Source organism: Leuresthes tenuis, unplaced genomic scaffold (assembly GCF_036924035.1).
Source record: "Leuresthes tenuis unplaced genomic scaffold, fLeuTen1.0.hap1 SCAF_20, whole genome shotgun sequence".
Lineage (NCBI taxonomy): Eukaryota > Metazoa > Chordata > Actinopteri > Atheriniformes > Atherinopsidae > Leuresthes > Leuresthes tenuis.
In genome coordinates this window covers 13,250,672-13,264,842 of record NW_027325374.1, presented here as the reverse complement: position 1 = coordinate 13,264,842, position 14,171 = coordinate 13,250,672, and the positions used below count along the sequence as shown (strand labels likewise).

General features: G+C 41.6%; 2 protein-coding genes across 2 annotated transcripts; both read left to right on the top strand.

Annotated features, from left to right (window-relative positions):
* Nucleotides 1–991: 991 nt before the first annotated feature.
* Nucleotides 992–4,504, top strand: mylpfb (myosin light chain, phosphorylatable, fast skeletal muscle b). The gene is made up of 6 exons (XM_072373103.1): nt 992–1,096; nt 1,667–1,765; nt 2,876–3,056; nt 3,205–3,283; nt 3,371–3,419; nt 3,511–4,504. The coding sequence occupies exons 1-6, from the start codon at nt 1,094–1,096 to the stop codon at nt 3,613–3,615; spliced, it is 516 nt and encodes a 171-aa protein (XP_072229204.1). The 5' UTR covers nt 992–1,093; the 3' UTR covers nt 3,616–4,504.
* A 2,137-nt stretch (nt 4,505–6,641) lies between these two features.
* Nucleotides 6,642–12,565, top strand: pgap3 (post-GPI attachment to proteins phospholipase 3). Its single transcript, XM_072373419.1, has 8 exons — nt 6,642–7,045; nt 7,756–7,853; nt 8,083–8,235; nt 8,350–8,412; nt 8,998–9,059; nt 9,316–9,452; nt 9,982–10,186; nt 10,364–12,565. The coding sequence occupies exons 1-8, from the start codon at nt 6,757–6,759 to the stop codon at nt 10,425–10,427; spliced, it is 1,071 nt and encodes a 356-aa protein (XP_072229520.1). The 5' UTR covers nt 6,642–6,756; the 3' UTR covers nt 10,428–12,565.
* Nucleotides 12,566–14,171: the final 1,606 nt, after the last annotated feature.

The following is a 14,171-nucleotide window of genomic DNA, read 5'->3' as shown; positions in this document are numbered from 1 at the left end:
TTCAGGCTGATCAAACCCTTTGGTTTCCCGTTGTAGAACTGATTAACATAGAGGAGGTTAAAAGGTCCTGCAGTCAAAGACGAGTGCAAAGCATGTATCCTGCTGTGTTCTATGACTTAAAACTGTTATTAACAGCCACAATAGAGCTTTTTTCATTCACAAACCAGCAAACAATTGGCATGAAATAGGCTGTTTTTAGTTTTTTACAATCAAGTAAGCGACTTCACAGCTTCTAAATATTCATGAAGTAAAATGCAATCTACTAAACAAACAACGTGCGTTTTCTTTCTTTTAGCAAATCAGTTCAAAAGTTCTTTCTGTCATTTAATCCTTCCACGTGTGTCAGAATTAAAGGGCTGTTTGTATTTCACATTAGTTCACAGTCACTTGAGGCTTGGTTGTGAAGTGTCATCACTGGAGCTGTACCAACGTCGATCCGCCAACTGCTTTCAAATTTCATTACTGTTTATACACCCCGATGTTGCTGTGACCACAGACCTCGGATCAGACCTGTCACTTATACAGCTGATGACTTCAGGATATGTTACTTGCAAACACATATGAGAAGCTCTAGTGTTAATCATTAGAAAGCAGTGGTCAAGTTGGCTGCAGGATAAGCATCCCATCTGTGTTTTGTATTGAGGGAGTAAAGCTTCCATATTCTTTCATCACACTACTGAGGTTTCTTCTCTCGCAGTGAGTGTAAAGTTAACAATGTAGGCACAACAAAGACAACGAAAAGAGGGAGCAATTCAGTGAACCCTCAGCACATTTGGTGTGTCCGTTTGGCCTTATTAGTCCACAGAAGACTAAATTCAATCCTGTCTGTTGGCGTTAAATTCACCTCATTCCAAGACCCGTGCAGCCTATTTTGGAGCATCAGTAAACCAATACGCTCAACCTCCTCGTTACTCCTCCCTGTTTCTCTTACTCTCCCTCGGCTCTGCTTTCCTGCCAAACCTGATGGTGTGGCTAAAGTTAGCCCCCGTGGGCTAGTATATAAGGCCCCAAGGGGCCATAACATACATGTCAGTCACATCGGCTTGGCGTAGGCTTCTCTTCTTGAACATCAACAACCCCACAAACTTGAGAGATGGTGAGTGTGGCCACATTCCTTGAAAGAACAGTCTCTAGGATGTAAGATCTTTTCGACTTTAAAAGCTGATGAGATGAGCGCATCACTGATACATTTGCTGCGTGGATTACCAACATCACATGAAGTGAAATAGTTTCTTAAATTGAGGCTCCCAACTCTGGATTTGGACTCAGTGTTAGCATTTACCTGCTGGCTTGAGCTAATGTTTGGCTAAGATATTTATAATAAAAATATTGAAATTAAATCTATTTGGGGATCATTTCCTTATGGTATACACTCCCCCCCCGGAAACCATTACATGGCATTTTATCAATAACTGGATGATTGATGAAAAAGATATTTCAAAAGGTTAAAAAAAAAGACTGATGATAATGCTAATTAATTCATCTTAAAGTGTCATTCAGTAGGCAACCTAGCAGTTGGGACTAAAGTTGTGTTTATTTAGGAACATCTCCACTGTTAGGGCTCATTTGGGTCTTTTTTGCATTTGATGATTTTAAACCAGAGTTAGCAAGGATCTGTGGGGTTTAATGTTTGTATGCTGTAAGTTTACCTTTAATAATCTTCCAGGCACCCAAGAAAGCCAAGAGGAGGCAGCAGCAGGGTGAGGGTGGATCCTCCAATGTGTTCTCCATGTTTGAGCAGAGCCAGATCCAGGAGTACAAGGAGGTAACATTTTCTTGATCACATCTTACACACTTCAACAGATGAAAATCTCTGTAAAGCTCTTTGTGGCGCGAGTGTAATTGATGGCTCCGTGTATCATTATGACCTCTGTGGTAATTTGAGGGGGGCTTCTGAATGATGAAAATCTGATAAGTGCGGCTGCATGACAACAAAATGTCCTCATCAACATTACAGGACTGTACATCGGAGCCTTTCCAATGAGAGGCGCTAGATATCGTCTATCCTTGCTCAGTAATTCTCCTCAGAGACACTAACAGCGTGACTCCTTTGGAATGCAGCCCAACAGCTGGTGGAAAGTCAAATTAGTCAAAGCGCAAAAGACGGTCTCAAAGTAGAAAGGGAAAGAAAACATTTGAGGCCTCTAGATTTAAAGATGAATCAACCCCTTATGGATTATTAATGGTAGCAAAATGTTGATTTACTCCCTTGATAAAGTTTTTAACTTTCTTTTTTGTTTGTCTTTTGTAGTATTTGATATTTTGATGAATTGATACTTTGACCGTATAAAATAACGTTGTTTTTCTTGATAGCTGGTCATTTTTCGTCAGTATCCAGGTAAAGATAAAAGAGAACACTTATTCAACAGTAGCTTAGCTGGCCCATTTCAAGGCCTCAGAAGCTAAAAGGACATTGGGAACATGGTTAGAAGATTCAGTCACAAGGCAAAAGGACGACAGCTGTAATCAATACCTTCTCCTTAAATGTCACAAGGGGCTTGTCTCACATTCCAAAACCATTTTAACACCTTAGAGAGACAAGTGGCCAACCAGCTGTCAAGTCCGAAAAGGATTGCATTGCCATCTTTGGTTTCACTGGGTGCTACATGCAGCTTTGTGTAAAGAGAAGTGGATAACAGCTACACATTTACACGTATATGTTGACGGAATAGCTCCTACTTATGATCACGATTAACAAGTCTTTTCAGGAGGAGTTGTGAGAAATGTGAGAATCTCTGATCTTACTTTTTTTTTTATTAATGTTTTTTTTGTTTGAGGAAGTAAAAGCCTTTGAATGCCCCACACTCAACACATTCAATTTTGCTTTTATAATATTTGACCGATCACTCTATTCTTCCCACTCTTATTCTTGTAGGCTTTCACAATCATCGACCAGAACAGAGATGGCATCATCAGCAAGGACGACCTCAGGGACGTACTGGCCACTATGGGCCAACTGAATGTGAAGAATGAGGAGCTTGAGGCCATGGTGAAGGAGGCCAGCGGCCCAATCAACTTCACAGTCTTCCTGACCATGTTCGGCGAGAAGCTGAAGGGTGTGTTGAAACATCATGTTCAGTCCTTGCTTTTCTTGCCTTCTTCTTTTTTTGTTTTAGAAAGTATTTCTTGTCACGTTATTCATTTAGTTTTATATTAAAACTTATATTATTTTTTTGAGACTGATTGACTTTCATTTGCTCTTAGGTGCTGATCCCGAGGACGTCATCGTGAGCGCTTTCAAGGTCCTGGACCCTGAGGCTACAGGTGCCATCAAGAAGGAATTGTAAGAGCTTTCACCTTTAACTTCTACCTCGACTCTGATGTCTTTGTGGCACATCTCACATTGATATTCTACTTTTTCCTCCACCAGCCTTGAGGAGCTCCTGACCACCCAGTGTGACAGGTTCACTCCTGAGGAGGTGAGCTGATCAGTCTTTATCTCACTCATATTCTGTGATAACCCTCACTTGTCCCGGGCCGTATGACATCGCTCTTATCGCTTCTCGACAGATGACCAACCTGTGGGCTGCATTCCCCCCTGATGTGGCTGGCAATGTGGATTACAAGAACATCTGCTACGTCATCACACACGGAGAGGAGAAGGAGGAGGAGTAAATCACCCTCTCTCAAGATCCATACCTCCGTTCAAGCTCATACTTGTGCCACCATCCACTCACTCCCCCTTCTCCAACGCCATGACTTCCTTGCACACACTCACGCCCAGGCCTACTCTTTCCGCTCGCCAACTCAATACGAAAAGACTTCTCTCCTTTGCCAAGATACTCAGCGAGAGGATGGGGGGCTGTGGGGGTGTTTGTGTGTGAGTACCAACAGGGGAACATGGGATTATTTTCAATAAAAATAATCTTATGACACTGAAACACTCTCTCTATCTCTGTCCCTGCCTCTTGTTCCTCCTCCTTTCCCCCCCATCATTCATTCTGTCCTTCTGCGTTGAGGCCAACAGTGAATGCATCACACCTACGCATAGCGTGTATGCACATGCAGTTCAGTGTAAACAGCGGTTGGTCAAAATGTCTCTTGGGTGCTGTGGTGCATACACAGTCACTTGCTTGAAACAAGCGAGCAGTCTGACCCAGGCGGTCTGTTAGTCTCAACCTTACACAGAATGTTTAACGGCTTTCTCCCCTTGTCTGTATAGGAGAGGAGAGCGCAGTAAAAGAGTGGGAGTACTGTGCTATAATAGTTTGCCTACTCCTCTCTTTTAACCCGTCACTGCCTCTCATATACGCAGGAGTGAAAGGAAAAGTTGAAGTGAAAAAAGGAAAGCATGAATTTTTTAAAAAAAGATCTTGTAAATAGAGAAAGAGATGGGGAAAGATGGTGAGTGGGGGGAAGAAAAGAGGCGAACAAAAGTAAAAAAGTCTTTGTTTTTTCACTTTTCTTTCCCCCTCTCATCGCTGTTTCTCTCCTGTTGTTGTGACTGTGTCAGTCTCCACTGTAACAAAGAAAGAAGTACAAATAAACTCCACTATCTTTCGTACCACACTGTGTCTTCTGGTTTAAGTGGGAGCATGGGTGAAAGCGCTGCTGGATGACAGTGAAGAGCCCTGCAGAGCACTGACTGCACTCTGACTGTTGAATGCATTTGGTGACACATTATCAAGCTTCAGATGGGACATTTTAATGCAGTGATTAAACTGCAGCTATGCACAAGTCACAGCTACTGGCCTTTACATACATAATCCCCAAGCATAGACAGCTGTCAGATCATTTCCCAATACAGCTCATTACCATAAATGTGCATGACAGAAGGACAAACGGAAAAAAGGAAACACCTTGCATTGTATTAATAAGACATGACTAGCAAGGAGCAGCTTCAGATCAACTTCAGTCCTCGAGTTATTGCCTTATAAGTCTTTTAGTGGTCACAAGCGAACCATAAATAAATGTGGCAACATGTAAATCAATCTAAATAAAAGGTTTAACAGTGTCCTGGTCCTTGAAGGATTAAGATTCATGACATGCTGTGCATGACACAGGAGCACTCAAGGTTTAATACTCTTTGTTCAAGGTTGTTTTCTTTGGTGTATGCTTGCACATTCATATACATCACCTCCAAATATATAGTGACATGCAACGCTTAAGCATATCAAGATTTAATTACTTTGAACAAATAACTGAGTAGATGATCTCCAAAAGTCAAAAAGTAAAATAACTGAAAAATTTTCTTCACCATTTTCAGCAAGATTAGTGAGTGGGGAAAAGGACGGGAGCAGCATGCAGAAGGTTGGTATACCTCAAGAAAGTTGAGCACATCATTTTCACTAACATCCTTCACCTTTCAACCAGTTCCCAAACATTGTTAGGAAAGACCGGGATAGAGGGAAGAAAACTTTCTAAATGATAGATGCACAACTAGAAAGATTTTCTTCAGAAAGATTCACCAAATTCTGCACTGATTTACTGGTGAAGCAACACCTGAACAAATGTCACCATGACAGTGGAGTCAAGAGAAAGTCAGAGTCAGAAGTGAGAGCATCTCAATGAATGAATTTTAATTTTCTAATCACCCATTCAATAAAACCAGATAGAGCTTGAATAATCCTGATGGTGATTTTATATAGAAAACCTTGGAATCAACATAGTATAAACACCTACCAGTGAAATATCATTAAGAATGTGATTTTAAAAATATGAGGGAGTAATAAAAAAAATCTACTCGTTTAATGTCGCTCCAATGAATAGTAACAGTTTCCAGTGAAGGGTTTTGAGATATCCAAAATAACCCTTATTGCTAAAATATATAAAAACATTTATTTTAAAAAAGGGAACTTTTTACCAAAGCTATTCAACAAGAGGCTTATTTTGAAGATGTGACAAAAACTATATGAATACAACACAGAATCATCATTTGTGTGAAAGCGTGAATTTGCAGTAGGGGAATCCATTTTTTAGAACAGATGATTCTTTATTCAGGACTGGGTAAAAAATAATTTATGAACATTTTGAAATGGTTGTTTCTCTAGTCTCGTGAGAAATGAAAGCTTAGAAGGGCCAAGCTTAGAAAATGAATAACTAATATTGTGAGCTGGAATGAAAAAGACCCTGAAATCAATGCAGCAGGTTTAGGTGCTGGAGGTGTTTTCAACTGACTGGTGAGAGATCCAAAGAAGGTATATAGTGGCAATTTTTTGCAACAATACTTATAATTTAGATATATCAATTAATTGACTAACATCACCAATAAATTCAAAGCAATTACAGATATCTCCTTCTATATTATACATATTCATATATATATATACGTTCACATGCACATGATATATATACATATATATATATATATATATATATATATATATATATATGTTTGGGCAACATCAAAGCATCACGTGACCAAGGTTTGTCTGTAACAGGATGTTAACCTACATGCGACAAAATTTCTTTTGTCAGAATAAAAGCGAACTATTACTTCAAAACATCTTTGTTGAATCCAAGCTGGCCAATGAACAGGTTTGCATTTTTCACATTTACGGTGGAGGTTCATTCTGAACTATAAACAGACACTGTTACTGATACTGTGGGTGTAACTCAAAATGTTGCCCCTCAAACTAACAGCTTCAAAATACGTGGTTTTATTTTGAAAATAATGACAGGAAACGCTATGTAGATGTGAAACTTGACCCTGAGCAGAGTACAGGGGAGCTCTGGGAACTGGGAACCACTACTGTAACTGTGTGTTGCGTTCCCTGCGCGGTTTTGTCCCCACACACCTGGAATGACCCTGTGGTGATGTGGTTCTTTGGCTCAGTGCCGCTATCATCCTGCCGTGCCTTTGTGAGTCCTGACGGGCCGAGACCCACCGCCATGGCCTCAGTGTTTCCCCGCTGCACATCTGTCAGACTCCCCGTTTTGGCCACTGTCATTCTGCTCCTGATGTCAGTGACGACCGTTAAGTCCTCTCAAGGCGACAAGGAGCCCGTTTACCGGGACTGTGTAAAGCTGTGTGTCCGGACAAACTGCACCGGAGCTCGGCTGCGGGGTTTCCAGTCCACACAACCGCAGTACATGGTGCTGACAGGTGAGTCGTTTGAAGGCAGGTGAGTTAGGCTAACTTAGCTTGCTAGCTATTGATTTCACAGCCGTCCATTCATTTAATTTAGTTGTATTGTAAGTGTGTTTTTTTAAACGTTTGCTAAATGACTCCATTAGTTTGCTAACCAGAAGCACTCAAATTGTGTTTGTCTGCTCATTCCTCCTCTTGTTACATGCGGTGTGACTTTAAAGACGCTTTAATTTCTCATCGTTGACCTCTCACAAAACTTGCTACAGTTTCGTAACATGAAACGATTAAAAGCCAGTTTTTCTAGCTGGACAAGGTCTCGCAAACGTTCTCACCCTGGTCCTCCCATTAACATTTGTTTGGTGTCTGAGTGAGATCCAAACACAAAAGTTTCCAGGCTATGTGAAGTCTAACCAGAAACCCACTTTACTTCAGCTAATATATTGAGAGCAAGAGTCATTATTGTTATGAATGATTAGTTAAAAAAAAAAATCACAAATTAATTTAGATTTAAAAGCCTGTTCCTTAATCTGGAGAGAAGAACCGGAACATGTTTGGCTCTTTGGTTAGAGATGTCATAAACAGTTGTTGTAAACTAGTTATACTTTATACAGTTAAATCAGAGATTCATTATATTCTGAACGATTTTGTAAGGCGAACTGAGGTTGACCCTCTGACTTGTGTCTGTGCCGGCTTTCGGCTCCTTTCCGCTTGTCCCTGTGTCCCAGGTTGGACATGTCGTGACGACTGCCGCTATCATTGCATGTGGACCACTGTGGACCTTTACCAGGCTGAAGGGTACAGAATCCCGCAGTTCCACGGCAAGGTTTGTGAGGCTAAAAGAGTCTAGAGTGAGCATTTTACCACAGAGTCGTACCTTCATTTGTTCCTCATTGAAGACACGGGATTCTGCCCACCATAAATGATGACATATTAAGTTTACATATACAGTATTAAATGATATATTGCAGATTTTTTTTTACTTTCCCATCGCACCGCGTTGCACAGTCTGAGCCAAAACTGAAACCATGGGTGGTGTGTTTTGCTTCTCCCAGTGGCCGTTTGCGCGCTTCCTGTGTTTTGAGGAGCCGGCATCTGCGATGGCATCTCTGCTCAATGGCTTGGCTTGCCTTCTCATGCTGCTGCGTTATAGGAGCACGGTGCCACGCCAGAGCCCCATGTACCACACCATCAACGCCTTCTCTCTGGTGAGTTGCAAACAGGGGGACACTAAAGCGACTCTTCTGCCATGTTTGCGTCGTCTCGCCACAACAGAATTCATTGTGCAAATTCAACAAGAACCTCTTTGTGTGTGTGTTCAGGTATCTTTGAATGCGTGGTTCTGGTCTACAGTGTTTCACACGAAGGACACCTTTCTCACTGAGGTAAAAGTCATTAAGTGTCTAGATACATGTAATGAAGCCGTGTTTGTCCACAGACTGTCGGGGCTAAAAGAATTATAATCCCGTTAAGTTTTTATGGAGAACGCGGTCAAAAACGTAATTATCTCTCACCTTTCCGCTCTGTTTCGCTCCACTTATTGTTTAGAAAAATCTGTATTCGCTTATCGCTGCTAATGTGCAGAATTTAGTCAGAGCTATTGTGACGCAAAGCACAAAACCAGCAGTACAAAACAATAAGCTGAGGGTGGATAAAAGCAGCCTTTTCAGATTACAGCCTGTCAAGTGATTTAGTGTTAATTAGGAGACAAAACAAAACAGAACCCCTGTTTTTAGTTTAGTTGCATGCGGAGTTAATAACCCCCAAAAACAACCTGCACCACCTACTGAGATGACTGTTCTGTTCTTTGCATGGCTAATGAGCTTAGCAAATCAGTAGCATCCTAATGCCATTACTGACAAATCTTCCAGCTATGTGCAGTTTGTTGTCTTAAAAGTTCATCAACATCAGCTGCACGATGTTGGATGTTTGTTGACAATAAAGGAGTTTTCTGTGGTCTTCTTTTCCAGAAAATGGACTATTTCTGTGCAACAGCAGTCATTCTTTACTCCATCTACCTGTGTTGTGTGAGGTGAGCTCCGCAGCAGGGACTCCATGTTTTCTGCAGATTTTTTTTTATTTATGGCCAGGCTTAAGTTGGAAATATGATCGCCAATTTAGTGCGAGCAATCATCAATGCTTGCTCAGACTCCTGTCTCATGTTACCATGGTAACGTTTCATTGTTCACGATATAATATTCCAAAAACCAGAAAGGATGTCACATTTTCGCCTGTGTTCAGGCCTTTGTGTTTACACATTATTTACGTTCCCTGCTCTTTTTTTCCAGAACTCTGGGTCTGAGGCGACCTGGGGTGTCCAGCATGGTGGGAGTCCTGCTCATCTTGGTCTTTACATCGCATGTGTCCTACCTGACCTTTGTCAGCTTTGACTACGGCTACAACATGGCTGCCAACGTCACCATCGGTACAGCAGTTGCTCAGAAGCCCGATAATGGCTGATTTATAAAGAGATACACAGTTTTTTTTTGACTGTATGCAGTCAAAGTCACTTAATACGTTCACATGCACATTAATATAGTGATACTGAGTCTTAGTCGTTCCTGAAAGAAAAACCTGGTTATTCATATCCCTTTATACCTTGTCACTGATGTGTCCACGTTCCTTGCTTTTCGTGCGCAGTTGTGTCTGATATTGATGTTATTTCCAGCAGAATGCTCCAGGTAGCTAATCTGGGCTATTTAAAGCAGGATGACATGTTTATATGTGGAACAAAAAACCACAATGCACAAAAAATACAATTAAAATCAGAATACTGGATTGCATGTAGCAGCCGTCTATATTTACCTGACCCAGTTTAGTAGCTGGCTTGTAATCTAAACTTTCTGCAGCAACTGTATTTCCTAGTTTAATGCTGTTTTTCTAGATAATAATTTTTTATTATTAATATTTTTATTATTTTTTAAAACTTTTTCTTGATTCATGTCTTTGTTAAGGGATGGTGAACCTCCTGTGGTGGCTGTGTTGGTGCTGGCAGAACCGTCGAACCCTTCCGTACTGGTGGAAGTGCGGCCTGGTGGTGCTGCTGCTTCACGGCCTGGCCCTGTTGGAGCTGCTGGACTTCCCCCCGCTGCTCTGGGTCCTAGATGCTCACGCTGTTTGGCACCTCAGCACCATCCCGGTGCACTTCCTTTTCTACAGGTATGTTGCACCTTTTGTTTCATAGCTTTCCCGAAGGCCGTGTCACAAAGAGAGAGGAATGTTGGCCATAAAATGTCATTAAAATGAGACATGTTTGTGCTTGTTGTGTCCTCAATAAGTGGAAAAAACCAACTGTACCTGGTTGAGAATGTCAATTTTTCTTTGTTTTGTTTCCAGTTTTCTGATAGACGACAGCCTGTACTTATTAAATACAGAGAAGATGGGCGTTAAAGTCGAGTAGGAGGAGCTCACTGCCTCTTCATCACACCTCCACCCACACACCTCTCCAGTCAGGGCAGACGGGCACCTGAACTCTGAAGTAGCTCCGCCTCGCAGATGACATGCATGACCCCACTGACTTTCATCAAAGTAGTCTTTGTTTACATTTTGTGTATATATATTTTTTTCTTGCATTTACCTGGGCTTAAGTTGTCTCTTTGAAAGAACTGTTATGATTGATGCTTGCTCTACTTTGCCTTGTACAGCCATGTGTGCTGCTTTTCTTATTTATCACAACTTTAACACAGTATGCTACGAGACAGGTTGAAGGAAAAAACGTGCTTGACTTCAATTTGACTTCCAGCTGAGTTCGTATCTGAGTAGTTTCCGGGGTCTTATGGACTTCTGAAATCGATCCCCTGCACTTTTGACTCCCACCACCAGATGCTTGGACACGCACAAAGAGCAGTTTGCTGCAGCTGACAATAGATGGCACCATATCCGTGGTCAATCCCGACTGTGCAGTTCGACATGTCATCTGTGCCAAAAATGGACAAGCAGACAGAGCGGTGCCCCTTGTGAAGAGGGGGCTGCCAGCTGATTGTTCTAGAGAGAGGGAGGAGAGCCTTTATGTCGGAGGCCATTCTAGCTGACTGTGTTTTTTTTTCTTTTTTTTTTCTCTCGTCATCACCCCTTTATTTTTGTGCCTCTCTCATTTGCTCTGCTGCTTTTGTCTTTCACTCAGTTTTATCTTGATTTTAATCATCTGCCTTATTTGATTTTAAGTCTGTTGTTGTTGTCGACCAGTCTGTGCTTTATTCTGCTCACTTGATGTACTTTAGTTACTTGAGTTTGGTTTTTCGGTGGGACATGCCTGATGATGATGATGATGATGATAATGATGATGTTGAGATGAAAATATTTAAATTCACCTGGATTGCCTTTTAGCGTGAGGACTGATTGAGGTAGGGAAGCAATTCAACGGGAAGCTTTAGTCAACTTTTTCCACATTTCCACGAGTTTCTGATCAAGTCTGGGTTTCGTTGTGGTGTGTTTGTCTGTTCCTGTGAACACTCAGGTTCCTGTTTTTATGCCTGTTCATTTGATTTTGTTGCATTTCTTTCTGAAGTATTCCCCACAATGACACAAACACAGACAGCCCCTCCACCATTTAAAAGATTCCACTTCCATCCATGTCTGCCTTACCTGTACTATAACATGCTTGTCAATGAGCATGCTTCTGTCACCAAATGTTTTATATTCATTCCACGCATGTCCTCGTCCTCCCGAGCTTCCCTTCCACACATGCACTTTACGAGTGTGTGTACATTTACACGTGTTTTTGTTTGAAATTCTCCCCATGCCTTTGTACGTCCGTGAGAGAATGTGAACACTGACCAGTATGTGTGTACACGTTGCCTTTTTGTGGACATTGCGTTGTTTTGTTTTGTTTTTTGCCATCACAAGCTGAATTACTGGGTGTGTGAGAGAGTACTAGACTGTGCTCGAACCTTTTCTAAAAGTATATGTATATATATATATATTTACCAGCCATGTGTGACACAATGGATAAATTTAGCTTTGCTGATAGCCTGGGATGGGGGTGGGGAAGGAGAGAGGGTGGAAGACATGGAGAAGCGGTTTGAAGGAGTGGGTGACTAGGTCTGGGATTTGAAAATAATGATCATGAAAACAAAATGTACGTTTGATGTATGAAACGCAAACAGCCAAAGTTGGATGTACTCTCATATATAGGAGTGTCTTAAAAGCATCATAATTCACAAACTGATGTATTCTAATTATGACTACAAATATCTCGAAAAGAACAAAACATTTAATCATTCAGGTCAAGAATTGTGTAAGAGTACAGCAACAACAAGCTTCCCCCCCCCCCCATCAAACAATTAGACAATGACCTTGAGATGATTTCAGCGCTGTTTGTACCTGTGGTGATGGCTTGAAGATCTCCTGAAGAGTCCGTGTGAAACAAACTGGAGTTTTTGGCTCTGTAGTTCATTCCAACCTTCCTATGCCGCCCTCTGCCTGCTGCCCTGTGCACCATCACTTCTCCCTCTGAGTGCATTTCACTCCACCTTACATCTTATATTTAATGATACTATTCAGAAATTGAATAAATAAACATGTCTGATAAAGAATTAAGCTTGGATGGGCTTTTTTTCTTTCTTTGCTGACACAGTTTGAGTAGCATCTTATCCTTTGAATATGGTTCGGTTCCTCTGTAAGGACTTCACAAATTGAACTGACTACTGCTTTGTTCTAATAAGAAGAATGACACTAAAACTGTTGCTTGAGTATAGGCCAAACATGTCAGATGCTGCGGTTAGATGCACCGGAGAAGAAAATAAGAACAGTTGCCTCCAAAGAACCTCTGTGCTGGGGGATGAAGCAGAGCAGTTATTTCAACAAACGCTAATCAGACGCTATCTTGCAACAGATGCCCCCTCACCTCATTGTCATCAAGGTGCTTATTGTAGAAATCAACCTCTGGATCAGTCAAGTAAACTATAATTGTACAGTGTCACAAAGATTGCCGCTCAGGCGTAAATTTTCTATGCTGCACTGATTTCATTCATTCAAAAGCGGTCAAATACTCAACCTTTAACACAATGAACACATTCGTTTTATTCTGAATAAAATGCAATTTATTTATTTTCTCTGAGGAGAGATCTTTGGTCTAATCTTTGCATTTGGTGAGCTTCAATTCAGTCAGATTCATTCATTCCCCATGCCTGCTGTATGCTATTCATGGCCGCCGGAGTGCTGGGGCCCGTCCCAGCTGCCATTGGGTAAAAGGCTGGTGTAGGTGTACCCAGCCTATGGACCCTACGGTCAACTTAGAAGAGTCAACATGCAAACACCACACAAAAAAGCCCCAGTGGTCAGACTACAAATGCTCTGTGACCTTTTCGTTGCGGCCGAGACCCAAGATCTTGTTTACGGAATTTGACAGTCTACTGAACCAAGTGTTAACGGAGCACCTTGACTCAATGGCCAAAAAAGCGTGACAAGAAACTAATCACAATGTATGTGTGGGTTTCGCTGCTCCTTTCCTCCACAGCAGCTTGAGGAGCCTGCAGACCTTGCGCTGTTTATGTCAGCGCCGTACACATAAATCCCTCCGGGTTATTGTTGTGTCTTTGATGAAATCAAAACAGATTCTTGTGGGCCTTTGTTTGGACGTATGAGGACAGCATTGCTTCTTTGTCCTTGGGTTCCCCTGGTGAAGCCACATGTGACCGCCTGCCGAGTCGTTCAGAGCAGTGGTGCAGCACACAAGGGACGAGATCTTCCTCTGTGAATTTAGAAACGGGTTTTTTCTTCTTTGTTGGCAGGAACTTGAAGGTTTGGACGCTCTCACTTGCACACACTATCTCTCACCAGCTTGCTGGCCTCCACACTTTTGAACCCGTGCTTTTGTTTTGTATGTTTCTCGTGTCCCAGGCAATTACAACCAATTTTTGCGCCCCTGATAGATTTATTTATGTATTTATTTTTCCAATAAAAAAACAGCTTTTTATTGTCTTTTTTTCTTTAATTATCAGAAACCTGGAATACCTGGACGGATCTCACTTTTGCTTATATGGCTTCTTAATTCAAAGTTTTACTGCTGATATGAGTCAGCAAACTTTACCCGAGACTTCATGGTTGAAGACTCCCGATAAAGCCCATTTTTTAAACTTCACTGATGTTTATTGCTGAAAACATCCCTCACCACAATGCTGAACTGACTTTTTTTTTTGTGGGA